Source organism: Ailuropoda melanoleuca, chromosome 6 (genome assembly GCF_002007445.2).
Source record: "Ailuropoda melanoleuca isolate Jingjing chromosome 6, ASM200744v2, whole genome shotgun sequence".
Lineage (NCBI taxonomy): Eukaryota > Metazoa > Chordata > Mammalia > Carnivora > Ursidae > Ailuropoda > Ailuropoda melanoleuca.
The window spans coordinates 98,838,991-98,866,696 of NC_048223.1; the positions used below are offsets into that span (position 1 = coordinate 98,838,991).

The 27,706-nt window shown below is 35.3% G+C and overlaps 1 protein-coding gene across 12 annotated transcripts in view; it reads left to right on the plus strand.

Moving 5' to 3' along the window:
• The window catches only part of LCOR (ligand dependent nuclear receptor corepressor), a 131,607-nt gene that overhangs the window by 43,928 nt on the left and 59,973 nt on the right, over nucleotides 1-27,706 (plus strand). For 8 of the 12 annotated variants that reach the window (XM_034663059.1, XM_034663062.1, XM_034663069.1 and 5 more), the window contains 2 exons: nucleotides 12,605-12,670; nucleotides 13,015-13,094. In XM_034663059.1, the coding sequence (XP_034518950.1) occupies nucleotides 12,605-12,670; nucleotides 13,015-13,094 (146 nt within the window). Of the gene's footprint in view, nucleotides 1-12,604; nucleotides 12,671-13,014; nucleotides 13,095-15,256; nucleotides 15,321-27,706 lie in introns of all 12 variants that reach the window. The other 4 variants (XM_034663061.1, XM_034663063.1, XM_034663065.1 and 1 more) reach the window with 1 other exon arrangement.

Consider the following 27,706-nt stretch of genomic DNA (forward strand, 5'->3'; position numbering starts at 1 on the left):
CTTTCATGACTCCCATACTAGTTTAGGCCACCATCATCTATCTCTTGCCAAAGCTATAGTAATAATAGTTCTTTAATAATGTTTTCCTCTTGGGACGCCTGGGTGGCTCAGTTGATTAAGTGTCTGCTTTGGCTCAGGCCATGATCCCAGAGTCCTGGGATCAAGTCCTGCATTGGGCTCCTTGCTTAGCCAGGGTGGGGTGGGGTGAGCTTGCTTCTCCCTCTGCCTGCCGCTCATTCAGGTTGTGTGTGCTCACTCTGTCCCCCCCCCCACCCCCGCTCTCTGTTTGACAAATGGATAAATAAAAAATCTTTAAAAAAGATAATGTTTTCCTCATAATCAGTTGCCTATGCCCCCACCTGGGAATCTTAAACAATATAATTCTGATCATGTTGCACTTCCACCAGTACCCAGATGTAAAACTAGTTGATTTCTATTAAATTCAAAATCCTCACCATGGCATACAGGATCTTGCCTCTAGATTTCTGACTTCATCTCCTACTTTCTACTTTATTCACTTTGCTGAGACCATATCAGCTTTCTTGCTCTTTCTCAAATACACCATAGCTCATACTATATGCTGCTTCAGCACAGCTCCCTCTGCATAGAGCGTTCTTATCTTGGTTATCTATGTTGCTTGCTCCCTCACTTTATTCAGTGCTCAAAAATGTTGGCTTAAAGTCTCTTCCTGACCTCGCTGAAGATTCTCCTTCCTAAATCCCTGCCCAACATTTCATTGTTCTCTATCAGTCAGGGTTTATCAGAGCTTCCTTGTTATCCCCTTACTGTGCTATTTTCTTCTTCAACCATTACTTCTTTTACTTACCCTTATCACACATTATTTATCATCATCATCCTCATCAGCATCATTTATGTATTTGTCTTCCTTGTCAGAATTTAAAAGTTCCATGATAGGAACTATTGTCTGTACTGTTCACGGCTGCATCCCTAGTGTCTGACTCTTAGTAGACGCTCAATATCTGTATAGTCCACCAAGAAACGGAGGCCCCAAAACAATAGAAAACCTCTACTTTATTTAACCTAAAAAAAAAAAAAAAGAGCAAAAGAAATTGCCGATCTCCCGCCTTGTATTACATTTTTAGTATGTTTGAGACAATATGCAATAACAAAAGGCTATTATGAATTCAGTAATGCTTTTAAAGGAAATATGTATTTTGTTCACAGCAGAATGGCATTTGGACAGATAGTGGCTGTATATACAAGCACATTTTTATTTAATTTACAAACAGTGCTCATATGGATTTACTGACCTTGTAATGATGGAGTTCCTCTAAGGAATTGTGGCCTACAGATTGTGAACTCCTGATGTAATTGACTCATTCCCAATCAACTTCAGATTTGCATTTAAATGGCTTCTTTTTAGCATAATTACTCTACCCAAGACAGTTTGATATAACAGAAAAAATGAACCCAAACTGCCCTTGGATTTCCAAAGAACTAAATTCATCTGCCCTAGCTACTTACTTACTACCTTTGTGCTTTTGGTTACTTAACATCTCGGAATCTCATTTATGGTATTACGTATGTAAATATAATTATATGAAATTATTTTGGTAATGTTCCAGCTACTCAATACGTATTCCTTTTCCCTTCTTAATGTATTAATACCATTATTTTTCAGGACCTCATCTTTCTCTATTTCTGTCTTTGCTGTGATTACAGCTTTGTACAAAAAAAAAAAAGTGTTCTGTCTCTCTACATGGGCCAACAAAGCAAGCCATTAATTATGTTCTGGTTTTAGTTCATAGAGACAGGGAACTTAGTTGAGCTCAAGCAGAAAATCATCCCTTCTGTTTTTATTTACTTATTTAACTGTTTCTTTGGGTCTTCAACATGCCAGACACAAAATGGAGTCATTCTAAAATCACAGACCACTCAGGTAAATATAAGAGTATAGGGAATTAGGAAGAGTGTGTGTACATTCATTCAACAAACATTTATTGACTGCACTTTAAGGAACAGGCTGATATTAAGAGAAACATAATGGGCTCCAGTTCTTTGTTCAAAATCTAGTGGATAAAATGCCAAAAAATAACTGTAGAATAGTTTATAAGTAGTAGTATAAGCAGCACTGATGAGGATGTTCCTAATTTTGCCTGGGGCTTGAGGGATGAGATAAAGGATGCCTTGGAACAAACTAGATTGAGGGTTGCAGGAGAACATTCTAGGCAGAGGATGTGCTATGCTTAAAAGGCACGGAAGCATTGACATGTATGTAGTGATTGATAAATGAATCTGACTAGAGTATAATATATGTAGACAGAAAATGGTGTAATGGGAGATTGAAAAGGTAGTTTGAGACTAGACAGACCCACAGTGATGTTGGGTGTCATCCAGGAATTTGAAGTCTTTGCTAGTATCATTGGAAACCAAAGGTTTTTAAAACTGAGAAAAGGTGGAAGAAGTTTGGCAGAGCGTGAAGGATGAATTGTGTTGAAAATGGCCGTATCAGGGATGCTGAAATAGTAAAATTAATGAAAAGTTAGAAGAGGTAATTAGTAGGCAGTGGATGCATTCAGAAGAGCCTGGGTTGTAGAATTACAGTCCTGGTTTTAAACCTAGGCCCTGCCTCTTTGTAGTTGTATGAAAAAATTAGCTGCCTTGATTTTCAGCTCTCTTATCTGTACTAGGTAGTAATAATACCTCTGAAGATTTGTTATAGTGGTTATGAAGTACCTGATACAGGGCTTGCCTGATGCCAACTAAGGACTCCGTTAATGATAACGGATTGTTAATGATAACAACATGTAATTATTAAGGTAAAAATGGTGAAGGCCTGAATTTAGGGGTGGAAAAGAGAATAGATTTGGATGGACCTTTCTGAGTTATAATAATAGGACTCACTGACTAGAAGACTTGGTGACTGACTTAGGGAAAGAATGGAATCAGACAGACTTAGATTTGTAATCTGAATGATTTAGGATGAAAGGTTTAGGGATGCCATTTTCCTGGTAAGGAATACAGGAGGAATCACTGGTTGAGATAAGGTAAGAGGAATGAAATTATTTCGATTTGGACTTTTTGAGGTATTTGGGATATCTTGATGATGAGGTGAATGAAACAGGCAGTTAGAAATAAGGTCTGGGGCAGGAGATAAGAGATTGGAGAGTTATCAGTATATGCATGATAGCAGAGATGTGTGTAAATCTTAATGGCAGGGCATATATTTTAAATGCATCCTCTATTCCCACATTGCTGAGCTCCGTAATAATACTTGACTGGTTCTTATTATTAAACTTGAGATTTAAAAAATAATATCCTTTTAGGTTGGCTTTGTATATAAAAGATAATGCATAGTTACTTTGATTTCTAATTTAATGTTCACTTTATTTAAAGTTACAACTTTAAAACCTAGTTTTCCTAAAATACAGATCTTACTCTAATTTTAAACTTGTAATAAATATTTTAGCTTAACTTTTTAAAACGTTTTAATCTGTAACTATGAATTAAAATTTTTATATTTTCTCTTTAGATACTTAATAGAATCTCCCTAAGTACTTAAGTAAATCTTATTAATCTAATAATTTAAAGTTATAAATGTGATTGTTCTTAAGTTGTACGAGTACCTAAATACAGTGTGCAAACTTAATAAAATTTTAGCCTAAAACCACATGTCTAAATCAGCTATTCAGTTGTACATTTTCAGTTAGAATTGCAAGGTTATCTCTGTATTAGGCAGCATTTTCTTTCTTTCTTTTTTTTTTTTATGATTTTATTTATTTATTTATTTGACAGAGAGCACAAGCAGTGGGAGGAGTGGGAGAGGGAGAATCAGGCTCTCTGCTGAGCAGGGAGCCCGATGTGGGGCTTATTCATAACCAGGACTCTGGGATCATTACCTGAGCTAAAGGCAGATGTTTTTAATTGATTGAGCGACCCAGGTGCCCCTAGGCAGTATTTTCTTAAAACATTACAAATATTTATCAAACATGCATAGATTACTTATTTTAACAGCTTTATTGAGATATAATTTACATACCTTATAATTCACCCATTTTAAGTGATTTTTGTTACATTTACAGAGTTGTGCAGTCATCACCAAAATCAAATTTTAGAATGTTTCCATTACTTCAGAAAGAACTGTGCTATTCTTTTGCAGTCATTGCTATTTTCCCTCCTACCATTAATCTCCTTTCTATTTATATAGATTTGTCTTTTCTGGACATTTCATATAAATGGAATCATATAGTATCGTGGTCTTTTATTTCTGGCCTTTTTCACTTAGCATAGTGTTTTGAAGTTCATTCATCCATATTGTAATAACATTCCATTGTTTGGATATTTACTGCATTGTATTTATGCTAGATTACTTAATACAAAACAATTAAAAGTTTAGTTCTCTTAAATCATTCTTATACTTAATACTTTGCTTTTTTAAAAAAAGAACAAAAACATGAAAATAAGTGAACTAATAAGCTTTTATCATAAGTTAAAAAAGGAACAACAGAATAAACCCACAGACAAGATAATGAAACTTAGAGTGAAAATTAATGAACCGGAAAACATAGGATAGAGAAGATCAAAAAAAGTAAAAGGTGGGCAATGGGGAGTAAGAAAATAATCTGACAGGATTGATCAAGGACTTAAAAGACACAAATAATATTATAAAAATAAAGGCTAACTAGAGATAAGGTAAAAGATTTAAAAGATAAGGGATTTGTAGCATTATTTATAATAGAAGGTGGAAGCATCCTAAGTGTCCATAGATAGATGAACATATTAAGAAAACATAATCTGGGGCTTCTGGGTGGCTCAGGAGTTAAGCATCTGCCTACAGCTCGGGTCATGATCTCAGCACCCCACGTCAAGCTCTCTTCTCAGTTGGGAGTCTGCTTCTCCCTCTCACTCTCCCTCTGTGCTCTCTCTCTCAAATAAGCAAATAAAGTCTTAAAAATATGTATAATCTGTGTATCAGTGGAATATTATTCAGCCTTAAAAAGGAAGGGAATCCTGTCACATGGTGCAGCATCCATGAACCTTGACGACATTATGCTAAGTAAAACAAGCCAGTCACAAAATGACAAATGTTGTGAGATCTAGTTAAGAGGTACTTAGAGTAGTTGCATTCATAGAGATAGAAAATAGAATGGTGGTTGGCAAGGCTGGGATGGGGAAATAGGGAGTAATTGTTTAATAGTGTTTCAGTTTTGCAGATGAAAAAAGTTCTGCAGATGATGTAAAAACAAATATTTAATGGTACACTTAGTGGCTAAAATGGTAAATTTTATATTACATATATTTTACAAGTACAAAAAGGATGAAGGAAAATACTATCAACAATCTTACGCCAATAATTTTGAAATAAAAGAAAAATGTAATTTTCCAAAAACCGACTTAAGAAATACAAAGCTTGATTGGTTCTATAACTATTAGGTTTAATAGAGCTCTTCTCTCAAAGAAAACCCCCACATGGTTTTACATGTGGGTTCATCTCAACTTTTAAGAAAGAGAGTGTCTGTCACCTCTTCCAGAAAATAGAAGACAGAATATATCTCAGTTGTTTCTATGATGTCAGATACCAAACCCAAACAGAGATATTATGAGAAGAATTGCTGGTCCATTTTACTCATTAAACAGATTATCCTTGGGGTGCTGGATGGTTCAGTGGTTAAGCATCCAACTCTTGATTTCGGCTCAGGTCCTGATCTTAGGGTCCTGGGATCGAGCCCCACATTGGACTCCTCACTCAGCAGGAGTCTGCTGGAGCTCCCCCACCCCACCAATGCTTTTGCTCGTGCACGTGCTCTCTCTCTCTCTCAAATAAGTAAATCTTTTTTTAAAAAAAATTACCCTTTTAGTAATAGTAAAAATTCATTATTTTGTTTCATGCTTTTATCCTTGAATTCTTCATCTGATATTTTTCTTGCCACCTAATTTATTGCTTCTTTTTTCTTGTTTATGTTTTTCTCTTTGCCTGTGTCTTCAGTTTCAACTTCTTTGTCACTTTCAGCTCATTATAAACTGCATATTGCTATACCCTATGTGACAAGCTTTTCACTTAATTAATCCAGTCAGTTAATATTTATCGTAATGTGTACCTGTTTGGTATTATTCCTGAAATTGTTTTTTTGTGTTTCTTGTTTAGTATGCTTGCTTTTTATTTAATTTTTAATTTTATTTACTTTTATAGTTGGCCTTTTTTGTTACTGTTATTTCCTCTGGTGGTTTGGAAATTCTTCAGCTTTAGTCATACATTTTAAGCAAGTTCATCTTAAGCCTACATTTCCTTAACATCAAAGATTAATGACTATTACAAATTGCTCCCTTATCCCACATACACACTTGATTTTAACATACTTAAGCATATCTTATTCTTACTTCTTCACCTAAGATTTGGGATGTTATTCTTAAATCATTCATTTAAAGAATTACATTGTGTTCATCTATTTAAAGAGTTCTTTTTATTCGTTATATTAAACTGATCCCCTGTATTAGTAACAATTATTTACACTTAACTATTAATTTTATGGGTATATTGCTTACCATTTTTTTTTAAACATTTTATTTATTTATTTGACAGAGAGATAGAGACAGCCAGCGAGAGAGGGAACACAAGCAGGGGGAGTGGGAGAGGAAGAAGCAGGCTCATAGCGGAGGAGCCTGATGTGGGGGGCTCGATCCCATAATGCCGGGATCACGCCCTGAGCCGAAGGCAGGAGCTTAACCACTGTGCCACCCAGGCACCCCTGCTTACCATTATTTTTTATATAAACAGTGTTTTCTTAGGAGGTCCTTGTTCTGAATCATTTTTTATTAGCTGAACTACTTTTAAGTAACTCTTAGCCCAGAGTGAATGCTGCCGTGGTTTTCAAATCAGAGCATTTCTAGTTATTTCTTTCTTTTACTCATGTCTTTGAATGATAGACTGGCTAAAGAAGTGTTTTGTTTTTGTTTTACACTCAGAATTTTGTAAACATACCTCCATTGGCTTTTAGCATTTACTTTTACTGATGAAATGACTGGCAGTCTAAATCTCTTTTCTCTTTGTTATTCTAAGTAAAAAAAAAAAGGAAAATTTCCCCCTTATTTGGAGCTTTTAAACTTTTATTCTTGAAATTGAGATATTTTACCAGAAAAGTATTAATATACATGCTTTTTTCCCCAAGTATTTAGTCCCAGTATTTCTCAGAGCCCATTCGATATGAAGACTTAAGATAGTATTCAACTTTAGAAAGTTTTCTTCTTCTTCTCCTTCTGCTTTCCTTTTTTTAAAAAAAGTTTATTAAAATGTATATTCTTTGCTTTTTTCTTGTTCTGGAAATTGTGTTTTACATTGTTCAGTGTCCTGGCCACCTCATGATTTCGGTGTCTTCAGATTCACTATATATTATGAGGACATTTCTTAAGTTAGTTTTTTAAAATTACTTATTTATTATATATTTTTCTACATAATACCTCTGTTTGGCTATTTTGATAGTTTTTCTTTTTTCCTTCTCTTCTAAGCACATATTCTCCACTTTTTCCAAAGTAGCATGCCCCCCCCCTTTTTTGTAAAGATTTTATTTATTTATTTGACAGAGATAGAGACAGCCAGCGAGAGAGGGAACACAAAGGGGGAGTGGGAGAGGAAGAAGCAGGCTCATAGCAGAGGAGCCTGATGTGGGGCTCGATCCCAGAACACCGGGATCACGCCCTGAGCCGAAGGCAGACGCTTAACCGCTGTGCCACCCAGGCACCTCCAGCATGCCCTTTTTAAAATGCTGTTCTTCCCTGGTCTCAATGGAAATACTAATTACATTTTTTTCTTCAAGTTCTAATATTATTTCTTCATCAATTCTGTTTCAGTTTGAGCCATTAGTTGTAATTAGGTTATTGTTTCTCTTCGTTGTACCTGGTTGGGTTTTTTCATCAGTTCTTGTGCTGGGTAATTTGGAGGGTGATAAGTGTGCCAGCAACTGGGCTCTTCAGAGTGCATGGGCCAGGAGCAGATGCTCAGAGGGAGAGGAAGAACTCTTAGTGAATGTAGTTGTCCGGCACTGGGCGGGGTGGATCACCTTAAGTAACGAAAAGAGGAGCCTGGTTTTTGTTTATTACCTGGGAAGTCCATCCACATTTCTTTGGTTATAGGATACACTGGGAAAGCTGGAACATCAGTAAAAAGGGATTCTTTACCTCATATTACCTTGGATAAAATATAAAAGATTATATAAAATCTGGTGCTTTTCAGTAACTTTGGGGCTCCCTTATAATGGAGTTTAGTGTGGTGGTGGCAAGTTCTATACCTGAGTTTTAAGCAAAGAACTCTAGACACTGTCGGTCTCCCCTCATTACTAGGATATTAGTTGATGATTGTTACCAGCAAGCACCTCTGAACTGGCATAATACTCTCTTGGAGGTTGAGCTCTTTTATACCAAGCGCCAAGTTTTACAAGACACCCAAGGACCTAGATGTAAAAATTGTGAATTTTCTGATGTGCTCCTAGTTTTCCTTGAGTACCTCTTTGTCTCTCACACTGCTAATCTCTATACTGGTTTCCTCAGAGAAAAGGCTCCCAAGACTCATGAGCCCTTTTTTCATTCCATCTGTAATATTTTCTTTATTTCAAAAGTACAGACTGTATTGCTTACTGAAGTTGGCTATGTATTTGATACGTTCCTGTCCTGTTATTTTTTATAGCCAGCTTTTCCTCTTTTGGTTGCAAATAAAGAGGTAGCGAGTATGATTTAGATTGAAGAGGGAATATGTGAAAAATTTTAAGAGCTATTTGATTATTTAATCAGAAGCTAAAAACCAGGCATGTTGCATGCGTCCTAGTATAAGAGAAAAAAAAATGTGGGAAACAGGAAGACCTGCATAGCCTTCCTAGAGCACTAAATCTCCTTGAGCAGGTAAGACCTAAACGTGTGAAAAGAGGAGGGAAAAAAAGGCTTAGATAGCCTATGACAAATTTTATTTTATAGCATACTTTTATAGGCAGGGCTTTGCATGGACAGAAAACAAAACATAAACACTTGACATTTATTTAAAAGGGGAGAGTGATTAGTAAGGATAAGAAAACTGGAAACCCAAGATTCATGAGGGCAGGTACCATGTCTGTTCTCCATTACCTACTCAGTGCCTGCCACTACTGTCCCTGGTAGGTGGTAAGTTGTCAGTTAATATATATTGAATAAACAAATATGTATTTGTTGAACAAACTGAAGAGTGCCTTGAAGGAGATACAATTTATTTGGGCAGAGGTGAGATGGAAAGGCTTGAGAAAATACTAGGAGGTAGAAGTGATGACTAAATACACCAGAATACCAATGTGACTGGAGCTGTGAGAATGAGCACAAAGTTCTGGGAAATAAGGCTGCTAATGGTAGCTTGGAGCCAAATTACAAGCAGCTTTGATTGTTGGACTTAAGAATTTGGGATTTATTTTTTAAACAAAGTAGAATTTCTCTGAATAGATAGTGGCATTGACAAAAAGCAGTGTTTTAGGAATAGTCTGAAAACATAGTGGAGGTTGCTGTGAGGAAGAGACTGGAGACCAACTTTGAGACCATTTATGTTGGATAGGAATTCTTGGGACACTAGTTATGTCCTATAAAATTACTAATATTTCCTTATATGTAATATATAATATGCGTTTTAAGCCCTAGTGATTGAACATAATGACATGGCTGTCTTTCTCAGTGTTTATTTAATTTTCCATGGCATTTTGTTATTGATCTCATGGCTTTTCTGTGAGGTCATGGTATAAATTTTGAATACATTTGTTCTTCCCTTATTTGCTTTTTGTTGATGTCAAGCATAGCACATAAGCCATTTCTTGTTGCTATGCAACTATTATAAAAAAAAAAGCACCAGATTTTTTTCTTGTTTGATTCCTTTTGGTCTTTTACCTTTCATGGCTTTTTGATGTGTAATTTCAGTTTTTGTTAGTGTCTGTGTGTTATTGATGATGTTTTTATTCTGTTTTCTTATTTCAGATTCTGTTATCTTTTGTAATTTTTATAATTTTGTATCTCAAAGCTTTTATTTGCTTTTTTTGTTCTGAGTATTATTTCTTGCTATATTTACATTTTCCCTTTTCAAGAATTTATACTTACCATACAAGTTTGGAATTCGTTATAATTTCATACAAACCTACACTCTTTGGGACAAGAGCCACCTGTACTCTCCTTTAGCTACTTGTAGCACATACTTGGTACTTTCAAGATATTAAAATGCTTTCATTAATGTTTGTAAAATAGGGTGTTAGAGTTAGAGATAGGCTCTGGGATTAATATAAGGGAAGAAAAAAAAAAAACACCAAACTAGTGTTGCGAAGATCTAGTTTGCAGGCCCAAGATAGCTAGGATCTAGCAATTCCTTTTTCGTTCTCTTACCACCATCTCCCTAACCTCTAAACCCCCAGTCCAACCCTTTCTCCTCCCTAGTGTGGGGAAGAGAGGTCATAGTAAATGAGTGGAAAATGTTCTAATTATAATAGGTAAATAATAAACAGGCACAGGTAACTCCAATTTGCTTGAATGGGTAGTTTGATTTTGTTAATGTTCTTGGAATAATTTTGATGGGAAAAAGTTAAGGAGAGTTGAAAAACAATTGCTTCTTAATAATAAATGAAAAATCTAGAAGATAGTGTAGAAAAATCAGGTCTTTAACTTCAATGTAGATAATGCAAACTCTAGAAATTACTCTGTTGAAAACAATGGCTAAATACTGTGGACAAAAAAAATCCCTTACACTGCATTATTATTCTTAAATTTTAATCTTTTTTATTTTATTTTATTTTTAAAGATCTTATTTCTAAGTAATCTCTATACCCAGTGTGGGCCTCAAACCTACAACCCTGAGATTGAGAGTCTCATGCTGCACTGACTGAGCTAGGCAGGCGCCCTTGCATTATTTAATGAGATAAAATACTGTTTCTAAGGACCATCTTTTCTACCCCTTTATCTTCCAAACCCTTTATGGTGATTGTATTTGTGGTAAGGAAATGCTAACTGTGTGTGCGGACCTCATGTATCCACCTGGGTATAGTATTGTAAATTAGTGGGTCTCCCTCCCTTTTAAGCATAAGAGTACTTTTTTTTTTTTTTAATTAAGTTTTACTCAGTTAACATACAGTCCAATATTGGTTTCTGGAGTAGAATTTAGTGATTATCACTTGAATACAACACCTGGTGCTCGTCACAAAATGTGCCCTCTTTAATACCCTTCACCCATCTATCCCATCCCCCCCACCTATATCCCTCCATCAACCCTCAGTTTGTTCTCTGTCGTTAAGATTTTCTTATGGTTTATTTCCCTCTCTCCCTTTCCCTCCCTCCTTCCCATACGTTCGTCTGTTTTCTTAAATTCCACATATGAGTGAGATCATATGATATTTATCTTTCTCTGACTTATTTCACTTAGTATAATAATATACTCTGGCTCCATCCACATCCTTACAAATGGTAAGACTTCATTCTTTTTGTTGGCTGAGTAATATTCCATCGTAACTATTTTTTTAAAAATTATAAACCTGTAAGTGATAGACTATGTGACACAATGCATAGTGCCCCAAAATACCTAGTACATACTAGAAATTCAGTAACACTTTCTGAAATTCAGTAACACTTTTTGTATTTTCTTAATTACAATAACATTTTTATGTGTTTGAAAAGTACTATGTACAGTGAATGCACAAGACATACTCTTTCTGAAGTTCATGCTTTAAGTATATATGGATTCGTGGACCCCTTGTAACTGAACTCCCAGTGAGATCCATAGTTTGGGAACCACTACTCTTACCCATTATTTCTCTTATGTTATATAAAGGTTCAATCTGATTCCTTTCTTCTTTTCCCTCCTTTTTCTCTTAATGAACCATAGGAAACGGCAAGATGGCCAAGATTTTTAAATTGTTTTTCATTGAGTTGATCAGCAATATTTGAGGTAATAAATCAGAAAAGTTTTTTTTAAAAAAAAAGGTAAAAGGTGATAATATTTTAAATATTTATGTGTAGGTATATTTGAATTTCTTGTGTGTATAATTAGTGGGTTTTACCTTCATAAAAGAACCAGCAAGTAGTTATTGTGGCAATGTGGAACAATTACAGAGGTCTTTTTCTTTTAAAATACTGTGTTGTGACCATTTTCTTCAGTGATAAAGGTGTTCTTGGTGAGGATTTTCCTTCTTTAAAAACTGTTAGCTTGAAAAACCTATGATCTCAGTTGATACTCAGAAACATGCTATTTAGAGTAATCTAGAATGCTGTGGAAAGTTTGAAACGATTTGACCTTTTACTGAGAAAGGTGCCTTTTTAAAAATGAAGTTGGGCATTTATGTAAGGAGGTATTTGGGATTTTGTAAAATGATAAAGAGAACCTGTGAATTTCCATTCTTTCATTGGTTATTTCTAGTGTTGTCTGTTTTTATTGTTCTTGAATGTGCTCTGAATTTGTATTGAATGTTAATCATGGACAAAAATGCAGATGCTTCTTTTAAATTTGTCATTGACACTTTTTCCTCAGCATCCCTTCAGTAATAACCCGGGGATCCTTGAAAACTGGAAGAATACACTGTGGTTTTTTTTTTTAGCAACAGATTGATAATATTACATTACCATAGGGAGTATTATTGTAATGTGGATTTTTTTTTCATCCTTTCAGGGTTTGAAAGTATTCTTGAAGGGCTGTTTGGACCTGCATTATTAAAAGATCTCAGTTTATTTAAAGGTATTCAATTTTTTTTTTTTTTTGGTATTTCAGATTCTTCCTGGTGACATATGATACTTTTGTGATTTAAGCCTCCATCTCCTTCTTTTTATTCAGTGTTATGTGAGTTAAAGCTGTGTCCCTGTAAGCATCTTTTTGTGTTTTAGTTGAATGCAAATATATGTATTAATAAGGTATATTAACTAGTGAGCAGTTACTAAGAATTTTAAGACAAATAAGGAACCTGTCTACTGTTTTTAGGGTTTTGTTGTTGTTATTAAAATAAATATATTTGATATTTTCATTTGTTTCCTGAAAAATTCCCTTTTGTGACTGTTAATTTAGTATTCCAACTGTTTTTGCAGACTGTGAACCTGAAAACATTTCTGATTGGACTTTTGATGAAAATTGTCTATTCTGTTGCTTGAGAAGAGATAAAGTAAAGGTAACCAAAAAATTTGTGGGACTTAACCTGTTATCTAGTGTAGTATTTTATAGTTTTTATTTTTTTTAAATTTGATTACTTTTTTGGAGGATTTGTAGGAAAAGGAAGGCATGATCCCATATTTATTTAAAAAGATTTGATAGTAACTCTGTTTTGCTGTTTAGACTGTTTCTAGTATGTTGATTAGCCTATTGAGAAATCTATATCCCAGCGTGCATTACTTTATTTATATAGCTCACTAGGCAGAATAATTAGCTAGATTTCAAACTGTTGGGTGTATTTTAAATATAAAATATATGATAATTCAAGCAATGAGAGTCATTTGTACAAAAAGCAGTAACATGGATCTAGATCAAGTAGTTACTAATTCATGTAGATTTATGACAGACTATGGTTTATGCTTTAGTAGAAGATGTTTCTTTATACTATTTGAACATGAATGCTGTTTATATTCAGTTGTAGAAATTGGCTGTATTTTGGGTTTCTGTTTTTAGTGCTTTGTGTTAAATGTAAATGGAGTTTTGGTTTAGAAGCATTTCAGTTGTTGGGAATATTTATTAATGGTTTCCTATCTATGTTTCTTTTTATGGTACTTCTGTTCCCTGTTTTATTTATTTATTTATTTATTTATTAAGTAGACTCCACATCTAGCGTGGATCCCGGTGTGGGGCTTGAACTCATGACCCTGAGATCAAGACCTGAGCTAGTATCTAGAGTCGGATGCTTAACCGACTGAGCCACCCAGGTGCCCCTGTTCCCTGTTTTAAAGCTTTGGAAACATTTTTAATTCCTTCCTCCCCCTTGTACACTTCTAACAGGATCATTGACCAGGTTCTGTAAATTCTTCCCTCATACGGAGTTTATTCATTTTTCCTTCCACAGTCATTACCGTATAGTTTTTACTGTTAGCATTATTTATAGACTACTGAAATAACATGATTGGTCTCTTAGTTTTCTTCAGTCTTTTAAACACTGCTACGAGTTTAAACTCCTTCCCCCCAACCCCCATCCCTCAAATATGTGGAAACATTATCCCACACACAGTCTCCAGTGACTTTTTCATTGTATCTGGATTTATTAGCCTAATGTTCTGTGCCTCAGTACTCTCCACACGTCAGTCCAGTTCTCTTTCTAATGCTGCCCCACAAGTCTTCCATATAGTTTTCTTTCAGCTAAACTGGTACAATCATTGCTTTTACTATTTAGACTGTAGCATTGCATACCAGTCGTTCTTTATAGCTTGAAATTCCCCTTCCCTTAAGCTTAAGCTTCCACCCTCCTTCAGTATCAGCGGTATACCTCTGCTCTTATTGCTATTGCAACCTTTCACACTGTTGTAGTAGCTATAATGATTGTCAATTAATAGTCTGCCTTATTATGTTCCTGTTTTTCTGTGTTTGTGTCTTGTGTTCTTGACTACATTGTCAACCTCTGAAGACTGAACCATGTTATATACTTCTTTGTTACCCCTCCTTGTAACCACTGTACCATTATTTACCATTATTGGCAAGTTGCTTTAAAATCTGAAAGCCAGTTTAAGAGCTTTTCAATGTTCTTTTGTGGCTCCTTTTCTTTCTTACTACATGAAAAAGTTGTTATTGTGACTATCCAGGATGGTCTATTATCATTGAATTAATGTGGAGAGTGTTTTGAAATTTAATGTGGTTTGAGAAAGACCATAAATTAAGCAAGTATCAGTGAAGTTAAAGTTGATCATTTTAAACTGTGTGTGTGTGCATGCATATGCATGCATGTTGTGACTATTGAGCAAGTCATTTAATAGGCATTTTGGTGGAATAGAAGGAGCAACTATTAATTACCTTTTTAAGGGTAGGATTGGGAGGAAAACCCTTCTGTGTTCAGTAGTTGAGTACAGTATATTCTTGCAGTAGTTGAGTACAGTATATTCTTGTAATATGATTGAATTTTCCATTGCTATATGAGGGTAAAATATTATGTGAATATTTTTAGAAGATGGAAATAGCAAGGCACGGAACCATGTAGCATTTAAAACAGCTGTTCTTATTGTTTTAGTTCCTCAATTTCTAGTTGCTTTTCTAATTAGAAAGAATATTTCCATTTGACAATTTAGCTAGTTCTGGGAAAGCTGATATTTTCCATTAGACACTTCACTATTTATCTTTGGCATTTATTTTTTTCAGAGACAGCCATAACATCTATAGTGGAAAATAGGAAAAGAGCTTGTTTGAAGATGTAACTTGTCAAGTATGTATCTCTAATTGTGTTAGACTTAAAGTGATTGAACTGAAACTTTTTGAAGGCACTTGGAGCATCTCATCTGAGAAGGACTAGAATGTGGAAGTAAATACATGCACTGGGTTGAAACTTTGTAAGTTTTTAAGGCTGGCTTTAAGATTCCAAAAAAAGGAAATCTCTGCAGAGTATGGTAATAGCCAATAGGTGGCAGCATAGAGCATGATAGTGGAGTCTTGAGTTTGAGGGTGGCATGATGAGATATCCAGATATTTGGAAAAGCTGTTAGAAATATTGGTCTGATAGTTGGGAAAGAAATGGAAGTTATTCATATTTTTTCATTTTGGATTTTCAGTAGATACCGAAGCTGTTAAAACTGATAAAGTAAATGCATACCGTTTATTTATATTTACTTTATAAAATATATAGGTAAAAAATACAAAGTAGTCTCTTTGGAAAATAGGATGGGGGTTCAGCTAGAGATTAGTGAAACAATTGTTGATCTACTCTTCAGGATTCTACAGTGATTAGAAAATACAATTTTTAAGGGATAGGAAAGTAACATTTTTTGAACATCTGTGTGCCAGTTACTTTTATTTGTTCCCATTTAAATCCTCACAACAATCGTATAAAGTTGGTTAAAGGCATACCAGTTTTAGAAATAAGAAATTGGAAGGGTTGCAGAGATTATTACAGGCAGTGTCGCATAGCTGGAATTTGATCCATGTTTTTAGAGTACATGCATTTTGATAACATAACTAGGAACAGGATCACAGAAAGTGGAGAGCAGGAATTAAAGTAGAACTTGGAATGACTCAGTTTGAAAGAGAAGAAAACTAGAGTGTAGATGGACAAGAGTGTATTTGAAATAGCCACTCTCAGCTGTGCCTAGGAATCTACTAGTGAGTACCTGCCTCACTGGCTGCCTTCTTTCTTTTCTATTTGTTGGGCATATACTAGGCACTCTGTAAAATGTTTACTAAATGAGTAACTTTACTAAATAAGGCTTAATAAACTTGGAGAATTAAATTAATAGCTAACTTTTGAGTGCTTACATGTGACAAGCATATGCACAGTTACCTGTGTTTATTCACTTATGAGACTTTTAGACTTTTTTTAGCTTCTTATTTGAAATAATTTTAGACTTATAGAACAATTGGAAAAACAATAAAAAGAGTTATTATATACCCTTTACCCAAACTTTCCAGGTGTTAGCATCTTATGTAACCACAATATAATTATAAAAATCAAGAAATTAACATTGATGCCATATTATTTAATATGTAAACCTTTCACAGTTAGCCAGTAATGTCAGTAATATTATGTTTCTGGTCCAGGATCCAATCTAGGTTCACACTTTGTATTTAGTTGTCATGTATTCTTAGTTTCCTTTAGTTTAGAATAGTATTTTTTGCTTTGCCTTTCATATATTTTGAAGAACACTAACATTGATTTGTAGAATGTCCCCCCCGTTTGTCTGATGATTCCTCATGATTGAGTTTAGGTTTTGCATTTTGGGTAAGAATTCCACAGAATGATGTATCATTCTTAATGCACCCTATCAGGAAGCATACGGTGATGTTTACCTTCATCAGTAGTTAATGTGATGTCTGCCAGTTTTTTCTATTGTAAGGTTTCTAATTTTTATTCCCCATTCATGCTTTATAGATACCTTGTGGAGAGGTATTTTGAGATTTTGGAAATATCTTTCTCATCGTACTAGTTTCTCATCATATACTAATTTCCTCATCATATACTACTAATTCATTCATTGATGAATGTTGCTTGAAAAATTACTACCTACTGTTTACCAAATGATGATTTTCTATTATTCTGCTTCTGTTAGTTGGAATTCTACTCTAAGAAAGAGCTTTCCTTTCTCCTCTATATTTATGTATGTATTTGTTTACCTATCGATATGGAATCATGGATTCTTATTCTCTGGATTATAATTCATTACAGTCATTTTTTTAAATTTTGTAGTTCAAATTGTCCTAGATTTGGCCATTAAGAGCTCTTTCAGGTTGGTTCCTTATCTTTTTTTGACATGTTTCTGTAATTTTTTTTTTTTTTTTTTAGGTAGTACTTCTTTTCTTTTTGGCACCAAAAAATGTCCCAGACTTGTCTTTGCTTTCTCTGTCTCAACTCCGGATTTTTCCAAGGACCTTAGTTTATTTAGAGAATTGTATAAGAAAGCAAGGTCTAGGTACTAGGTGTCTTTATTGGTACTAGAGGGTCATTACCTCTAGGTCTCCTCAGTTGTCTCAGCTAGGAGATATGTATTTTTACTTAAATATATCTGTATTTCTTTCTGTATCTACTGAAAACCATCTTGTGAGGCTTTCATTAATTGTGTTGATAGTATGAAGAGTTGATCCAGTAGTAGTGAGAGGGTGTTGGAGAGTTAGGAAGAATTTATTGTCCCTAAAAATGGACTAATTCTAAGTGATTAATAAATCTGTGGTATGGCTCTGCTTGTTTGGCAGAGATAGAGACAGCTCTTGTAGAGTCAAGAGCATGGGTGTTTTACTAACTAGAAATGATGGGAGATAAGATGTTATACCAAAATCTAAAATAATTGTGCTCTAAGGAAGTTTGTTATAAGATTGTTAGTGAGTTTAGTATTTGACTAGCATTTTAGGACAGTGTTTTAAGAAGATAGAACTTGAGCTGCATTTTTGAAAAATACATAAGCAGAGATGAGACGGGCACATCCTAGGTGGATAGCACATTTATTTTTGGATTAACCCGAGATAAGTTTAGAGTCAGATCATGCAGATACCCTTCATTGCCCAGCCAGCTGAGAAATCGTGTAATGAGATTCTTTTCATATTTATCATTAGTCTTTCCTGTTGCATTTAGTCTGAACATTTTATAATTTTTTCTGGTTCATGAGTATAATTAGAAGTTTAGATATATCCTTTTAACATTTTACTTTTATTGCTACTTTAGCACATTGAAAGTTTATAGTAAGAGCAAATGATGACTCTTGTTATTATTTTCTCATCATATTCCACAACATGTATTTATGTCCAGTATATTAGTTTGGGTATATTCAGTGCTGCTTGATATAACTTGTCTGTCTCTTGTCCCAGAGTACCACAGATCATTAAGTATTCATAGTATGTACCATATGAAAGGAACATTGGGAAAAATATATTAATATAATACATGTCTATTAGTAATGAGAAAGAAATAAATACGAGAAGTTTAAAGGTTACTTATTTATGAGATTTAAGTAGATACAAGGCAGAGTTAAGTGGATACCACAAGTTAGTACATGATGAATTAATTGCTCCATTAACTCTACAGATCTAAATTGTGAGACTTAACCTTGTACTTCCAGAGGCCTTTTATATAGATTATTTTAAAAGATTAAGGAAAGCCACTTGACTCAGTGAATCAGTGCTCAGACCAAGATCTCGTTAAATATTGAAGTGGGTTTTTTTGAACTCCTACTCTTTTGTGGATTTTTCCCTAAAACAAATAGACCTCAGTAAACTATTAATCGGTGGTTAGCTCTGTTGTGTTAAATTTTATGTGGTCAGAGTTAACCAGTGGACTAATCATTTGGCACATTTATTAAATGCCTGAATCTGCGGTAGGCCAGAGAGTATACCAAAGAAGTAAAGCACGCTGATTCCTCCTTATGGACTGTTGGTGAGACCTTGGGTAGCTAATGCAATTAAAGGAGATTTAAATTGGGGAGAATTAAATCACCCATCAGACATGCCCGGAACCAAAGCTCTGATGTAGGTAGGAAACATTGAGAGTAAAATCCCCTCCTTCATTCTAGTATATAATATTCAAAAACATAGTGGATAATACCAGAAAATTTAAGCACTCGAGAGGCGAAGTGGATCATGCTTAATCAAGAAGATAGAACGCATCCTGAATCTTAAAAGGCTCCATGTTTTAGAGTGATTGGTTTGGTAGTCATTTTTAGGTTATAATGCAGAGAATTTTATAGTGAGAAAGTTATAGAAAGCTCTTATAATAACCCAGAAAATGAGCCTGAATTAGGGTCATTGCTGTGAAAATTTATAAGGAAGGTATGTGTGTAAGGAATCTAGAATAAAGAAGTGCTGAAATTTAGTGATTACGTGAGTTTATAAATAAGAGAGAGAAATGATACTGACATTAAGTTTTCCAAGCCAGGATGACTTAGCATGGTGAATTAATAGAAGTTGAAAAGTGAGAAGGGGAAAAGTATGGTGGCCAATTTTTATAGTGAGGAAAATGAGGTTATTAGCTGAAAGCAGTTTGTGGTGGAAGTGAACATGTAATTGGAAGTGTCCAATAGAGTTGTGGAAGAGGAGTTGAAATAAGAGGTCTGAGCTGAATACATATTTGTAGGGTTTCTGAATACATGTGGTGATTGGAATACTTGAGCAGATGAATCTTTGGTGAGGGATAAAATGCAAAATACTAAGAACTGAAGACCTTCATTTTAGGAAGTAGAAGAATCAGATTGAAAGGAAAATAGGATCATAGAATAAATGAGTTGCCCATCTTGGATCAGGTATCTCCCTGGCCCCATACTGTGTGAGGAGTATGAGTTGTGTTTGTTGTACTAACATGGACTCTTATGCTCTTTCCCCAAATGGGCCCTAAATGGGTTGACAAGTACCCCCAAACATACTACAGTGGGCTTTGAGAGAATAGCTTCTCAAGATTATTGGCTATAGGAGCCAGACTGTAAGTCTGACAGGGTTAATGAATAAGTAGATGTTGTTGAAGTTAAGAAATGGATATAGTCTACCAGTTTGAAAAGTTGTCACTGACAGGAATGATAAGAGAACAGGACCAGAGAATTAATGGGCAGTTGGTTTAAGTAAAGGTTTTGTGGAGAGGAGGAGAAAACTTATGTAATGTTTATACCCTTGGAAGAAAAGAAGCTGGAAGAAGGGAAGACGTTAAGGTTATTAAAAGATGGGAACAGTTGAAGAAGGCAAAATCATAAGAAAATCAACAAAGGGACCCCTGGGTGACTCAGTCCATTAATTGTCTGGCTTCGGCTCAGCTCATGATTCCAGGGCCATGGGATCAAGTCCCGCATTAGGCTCCTTGCTCAGCAGGGAGCCTGCTTCTCCCTCTTCTTTTGCCCCTCCCCCTGCTTGTGCTTTCTCTCATGCTGTCTGACAAATAAATAAATAAAATCTTTTTAAAAAATCGACAAGAAATTAGTTACTGAATAGTAATAGGAGATTCCTGTTGAAATAAGAGTACAGTCAGTATAATTGTAGGAGTTAACAGTTGGCAGAAAATAAATGAGGCAAGAAAACCTAAGTATAAGAATCCTGGCCGTCGCGCCTGGGTGGCGCAGTTGTTGAGCGTCTGTCTTTGGGTCAGTGCGTGATCCCGGCATTGGGGGGTGGGGGTCGAGTCCCACATCGGGCTTCTCCGCTGGGAGCCTACTTCTTCCTCTCCCACTCCCCCTGCTGTGTTCCCTCTCTCGCTGGCTGTCTCTCTGTCACATAAATAAATAAAATCTTTAAAAAACAAAAACAAAGAACCCTGGCTAACTGACTTGCTCACACTGAGGGCAAAGAAAGATGAGGAGTTCTCAGGTATGAAGGTAATGTTTAAAAAAATAATAAGGGAGAAATAGGCTATAGTAACTGTACTCCTCTCATTTGAACTGCTGCTTGCAGTTTTCTGGTTACACTAACAAAAATGAAAGATATTTTCAAGAAAATTAATAAAATTGCCCCTTCCGGCAATGCTTTTTTTTTTTTTAACCATTTCTTTGTTGTTGTTTTTGTTTTTTTTGTTTTTTGTTTTTTAAAGATTAAATTTTTTATTCAACAGAGATAGAGACAGCCAGCGAGAGAGGGAACACAAGCAGGGGGAGTGGGAGAAGAAGCAGCAGGCTCATAGCGGAGGAGCCTGACGTGGGACTCGATCCCACAACGCCGGGATCACGCCCTGAACCTAAGGCAGACGCCCAACCGCTGTGCCACCCAGGCGCCCCTTTGTTGTTTTTTAAACGGAAGTATAATTGACATATAACATTAGTTTCGCGTATATAACGATGATTCAGTATTTGTATATGTTGCAAAATGATCACCACACAGTTACATAGTTAACATCCATCACCACACATAGTTATAATTTTTTTTCTTGTGATGAGGACTTTTTAAGATTTACTCTCTTAGCAACTTTCGAATGTGTAATACAGTATTATTAACTATAGTCACCATGCTGTACATTAGCTCCCCAGGATTTATAAATGTAATTGGAATTTTGTGCCTTTTCCATTGTGTGTAGATAGATAGACCACATTTTTGGTTTTTGTTTGTTTTTTAAGATTGATTTATTTTGGAGAGAGCATGAGCATGGTGGGGGAGGGGCAGAGGAAGAGGGAAAGAGAGTCTTAAGCGGACCCTGTGCTCAGCATGGAACCTGATGTGGGGCTCAGTCCCTCAGCCCCAAGATCACAATCTGAGCCATTAACCAAGTGCTTAACCAGCTGCACCACCCAGGCACCCCTAGACCACATTTTCTTTATCCATTTCATCCATCAGTGGACACATAGGTTGCTTCCATATCTTGGCTATTGTAAATAATAATATAATGAGCATAGGGGTGCATAAATCTTTTCAAGTTAGTTTTTTTGTTTTCTTTGGATAAATACCCAGAAGTGGAACTGCTGGATCATATAGTTTTATTTTTAATTTTGGGGGGGAACCTCCATACTATTTTCCATAGTGGTTGCACCAGTTTACATTCCCACCAACAGTGCATAAGGGTTCCCTTTTCTCCACATCCTCACCAACACTCATTCTTGGCTTTTTGATAATAGTCATTCTAACAGGTGTGAGATGATACCTCATTATAGTTTTGATTTGCATTTCCCTCATGGTTCATAATGTTTATCATCTTTCATGTACTTGTTGTCCATCCATATGTCTTTGGAGAAATGTCTATTCAGATCCTCTTCCCATTTTTTAATTGATTTCTTTGGATAGTAATCCCTTACCAGATATGTGATTTGCAAATATTTTCTCCCATTCAGCTGGTTGCCTTTTCACTTAGTTGATGGTTTCCTTTCTGAGCAGAAAGCTCTGTAGTTTGATGTAGCCTATTTGATGTAGGTTTTTTTTGTTGTTGTTGTTGTTGTCTTTGCTCTTAGTATTAAATCTAAAAAAATTATTCCAAAGACTAATGTCAAGGGACTTGACTGCCTATACAGGACTTATGTACAAGTCTTGAATCCATTTTGAGATTTGTACGTATGGTGTAAGACAATGGTCTAGTTTCATTTATTTGTAGTGTGGGCTGTTTAGTTTTCCCAGTACCATTTATTGGACAGACTGCCCTTTCCCCATGGTGCATTCTTGGCTCCTTTGTTGTAAATTAATTGCCTGTAAATGCATGGGTTTATTTCTGGGCATTCTATTCTCTTCCACTGATCGATGTGTCTGTTTTTATGCCAGTACCATACTGTTTTGATTACTGTGGCTTTGTAATATTATTTGTAATCAGGAAGTGTGAGGCATCCAGTTCTGTTCTCTTTTCTCAGCAATGCATTTTTAAGTAGGAAGAAATAACTGAATGAAGTTTAGATTTTTTTTTTAATCTTAAATTTTGTCAGTGTCATTTACATCTTGTCAATGTAGAAACACAGGTTTTTTTGTATTTGTATAGATACTAAGCTACTTTTCAACTCTAAAATTTTATGATTCTCTGAAAAATCTGTTTTTGAAATATTGCTTGAGGTTTGTTTTGGTTTGGTTTGGTTTTGGTTTTGGTTTTGTTTTACTGGGGAGAAGATTCTTAAAATTAATCAAAGCCCCAAACAAGTTTAGAATGTTCCTGATTCTACAAAAATTTAGGTTAGAAAGAGTCATATTAGATGGAGCCCCCTCAGTGTTTCATTTGAATGTCTTGTGCTGAGTCAGTCTTTTGTTTCTTTCTGGCCATGGGTGTAGGTCTTCTTTTTTCTCTCATTTCTTATAAACTGGCATTTGCATATTTTTTCTCTTTGTTTTTTTACCTCTTAGAGCATATTTGTTCTGCTTTTCTTCCCTATTTTTTTTTGAAGATTTTATTTACTTATTTATTCATTCATTCATGAGAAAGAGCACACAAGCAAGGGGGGAGAGGTGAAGGAGGAGGAAGAGAATCTGGAGCAGACCGTGCGCTGAGTGCAGAGCCTGATGTCTTTCCCCTATTTATTAGATTTCTGTCCTTTTTGAAATAGTTGCCTTGAGATTGTGCCTTTTATATTTCTTCTTTTTTTTGGATTGTGCTTAAACTAGTACATTAATGTAATATTTACTGTCTTAACCATTTTTAAGAGTTCAGTAGTGTTAAGTATATTCACAATTTTTTTTTGCAAACAATCTCCAGAATTCGTTTCATCTTACAAAATTGCAACTATATCCATTAAATAACTCCATTTCCCTTTCTCCCAGCTCCTGGCAGTTGCTGTTCTACTTTTTGTGCCTGAGTTTTGACTACTGTGGGTACTTCATACAAGTGAAATCATGCAGTATTTGTCATGCTTTGACTGGCTTATTTATTTTACTTAGTGTAACATCTTCAAGGTTTGCTTTGTTTTAGCATATGTCAGAAAGTCCTTTTTTAAGGCAGAATAGTATCCTATTGTGTGTATATACCACATTTTGTTTCTCTGTTTTTCCAACAATGGACATTTGGGTTTGTTCCACCAATAGTAGACACTTGGATGCTTCCACTTTTTGTAAATAATGCCACTGTGAACATTGGTGTACATATATTTCTTCAAGACCCTGCTTTCCGTTCTTTTGGGTGTATACCCAAAAGTGGAATTGCTGGATCATGTGGTAGTTCTATTAGTTTTTTGAGGGATCACCGAACTCTTTTTCCACATTGGCTGCACCATCTTACATTCTTACCAGTAGTGCATAAAAATTCTAATTTATCCACATCCTATCCAGCACTGTTATTTTCTATTTATTTGTTGTTGTTTTTTTTTATAGTAGCCATTCTAGTGGATGTGAAGTGGTATCTCATTGTAGTTTTGATTTGCATTCCCTTATTATTAGTGATGTTGAGCATCTCTTCCTGTGCTTGTTGGCCATTTGCACATGTTCTTTGGAGAAATGTCTATCAAGTCTTTTTTTGCCCATTTTTAAATCAAGTTGGGTTTTTGTTGTTGTTGAGTTGTAGGAGTTCTTTCTAAATATTAAGCCCTTATCCGAATTGATTTGCAAGTACTTTCTCTTGTTTTGTAGGTTACCTTTTTATGCTCTTGACTGTGTCCTTTGATGCATGGAAGCTTTTAAATTTTTGATGTCCATATTATGTATTTTTACCTTTGTTACCTGTTCTTTTGGTTTCATTTAAAAAAAATAATTACCAAATCCAGTGTTATGAAGCCTTTCCTCCATATGTTTTCTTCTAAGGGTTTATAGTTTAAAGTCTGATCCATTTTGAGTTAATTTTTGTGTATGCTAAAAGGTAAGAACCTACTTTAATTTTTTTGCATGTGGGTATCCCATTTTCCCCACACCATTTATTGAACAGTGTCTTTTCTCCCATTAAGTGGTCTTGGCACTCTTGTCAAAAATCATATATATGAGGGTTTATATCTGGGCGCTCTCTCTCTCTCTTTTGTAAAGATTTTTATTTGAGAGAGTCCATGTGAGCCTAGGGGAGAGCCAGAGGAAGAGAGGGAGAAGCAGCATCCTCACTGAACCGGGAGCCCAACTTGGGGCTCAGCCCCAGGACCTGGAGATCATGACCTGAGCCAAAGGCAGACACTTAACTGACTGAGCCACCCAGGCACTGTTGGGCTCTTTTATTCCATTATTTTATGTGTCTGTCTTTATGCCAGTACCATATTGTTTTGATTACTGTAGCTTTGTAATATGTTTTGAAATTAGGAAGTGTGATACCTCCAGCTTTCTTCTTTTTCAAGATTGTTTTGGCTCTTTGGGGTCCCTTGAGTTTCCATAGGAATTTTAGGATGGGTTTTTCTATTTCTGCAAAAAAAAAATGCCATTGGGATTTTGATAATGGTTATGTTTTAAATAAGTAGGTAGTTTGGGTAGTATTGACATCTTAACAATATTACCTCTGCTTTTTTTTTTCTTTCCTTCAAAAAATTTTGCCAGTTTCATATTTCTAAAGTTAAAATCAGTAGCTATGCATTTCACTTTTATTACGTCAAAAGTACCAGCTACTGTGGTTGAAATAAAGGTACTGTGAATGATTAAAAAGTAGTTACAGCCACAGATGCTATTTTCAAGAAATTTGTAGTCTAGTGGAGGAGGTGAGGTAAGAAATACACGTACACACACAAATAATTTTTTTTTTTTAAAGATTTTATTTGTCAGAGAGAGCTTACACAATCAGGGGAAGCGGCATGCAGAGGGAGAAGCAAGCTCCCCACTGAGCAAAGATCCCAGTGCAGGACTTTATCCCAGCACCCTGGGAGCCAAGGCAGACGCTTAACTGACTGAGGCACCTAGGTGTCCACACACACAAATAATTTTAATACAGGTTATAAAACTAGTACTGTTCAAGTAGTATAGATAATATGCTATAAGAGTTCAGAAAAAGGCAAGATTACCTAGGCTTTTATATTATTATTGCCCCAAATATGCAGTTGGATATCCTTCTGTTTATAATGGTCTTGGACATCTAGGGACATCCATAGTCGTTACGGAGAACAGATAGAAATTGAAGTTTCTGATTGAGTTGTGGATGAGAATGGGGATAGTATAAACTTTTAATTTTCAGCCAGTGGAAGGATATAAGAAACCCTTGCTATTGACTGTGGTGATGGTTTGCATTGTCTTTTAATATTTTAATAACTGTACATGCAAATGCTGACTGTAGATATTGGTAAATTAAGTATAGTGGTAATAATAGTCATTTGCCACTTATATTTTAGGCTTAATTTCCATGAAAAGTAATAACAGATACACTGATAAGTCATTCATGGTAGGTTTGTTGTATATTTTGAATACCATATTTCATTCGTGACGTGTAGTCAGACTTCAGACTTTGTTTTTTCCTATTCTTTAGCTTGATAGTTTGCTTAACAAAATTGACATATGGTAAGAATTGTATTAAGCACAACAAATTTTATTTTGTTAGTGTAAAAAGCAATAATTTACATGAAGTAAGGTTTCTTTTTAGACAACTGACCTTAAAGAGTATGAGCATTTAAAATGGTGGAGCCATTTTCCTTAAGACTTGCTGGCATTTAAAATAATAAGACATAGGAGAGTGGCATTTAAATCAATGAGTTGCGTCTTGTCAGCTCTTTTTAGTTCATTGCTTGAAATGTCAGTAAGCCATGGGTAGCAGACATGGCTGTAGCTATAGGCCCATGATCTACTGGGGTAGGCTTGCTAACATAATTATTACAAAACTTTGCATGCATGCACATGCTTCTAATTCCCAGGTTTTCTATACCATATTGTATGAATTTTTTTAAAGAAATGATTTAAATTTGGAGAACACATGTATAGAGCGAGGAATGGTCTTGAATTTAGATAGGGATGGTCCTAAAATGTTACCCCCTCAGTTTTGTATCATACTCCTGAACTCTAGACCATCTTACCTTCCCCGAGTGAAATTTGTAATTATTTATTCCATTTCCTTTCCTGACGTATTATCTCTCATAAAGAAAATCAGCAACTATGTAAGTGTCCTTCCCCATTTTTACCCTCCAAAGCACCAAAACTCGTAAGGTTATGTGTTAGAGTTACGAAAGAAACTTGAGGAAATGTTAATTTTTATGTGTTGTTTAAAGTTTAATTTTATTAGCTATTATCCTAAGAACGAACTTCCATGCTGACATACTTTTGTTGCTTTATTTATTCAATAATATCCTTGCTATTTCAGGGACTGGTGGAACTACTTTTGTTATAGTTCTTGGAGAAATCTAATAATTCTGTCAGCAAACTATCATCCGTCTCCAAGTCCAGCCCATAGCCTGTTTTTGTAATGCCTACAGGCTAAAGAGTTGGTTTAAAAAAACGGGTGGGAGGAGATGCAATAGAGACTGTATATATGCCTTCAAATACTAAAATATTTATCTGGCCCTTGATAGAAGATGTCTTCCTCTCTTTTGAATATATTCATCAGGTTGTTGAGATATCAAGGGAAGCCTGAAAGTTGTTAACTTCCATATCTTACTTATTATTCTCTTTGCTTTTCTTCTGTTTATCGGAGCAACTCCTAACACAAACAGATACAATTTAATGGCAGGAGAGCTGGGGTTATGAAGGAGAGGATGGGAGAGAGACAAGGGAGATCTTGGCTTGTGGGAGAAAAGTATGGCTTAGCATTTGTCCATCCTACCTTTTTTTACCTTTTTCCTTAGAAATAATTTCACTTTTTAAAAAATTTTTTATTAAGTAGGCTCCATGCCCAGTGTGGAGCCCAGTGCGGGATTT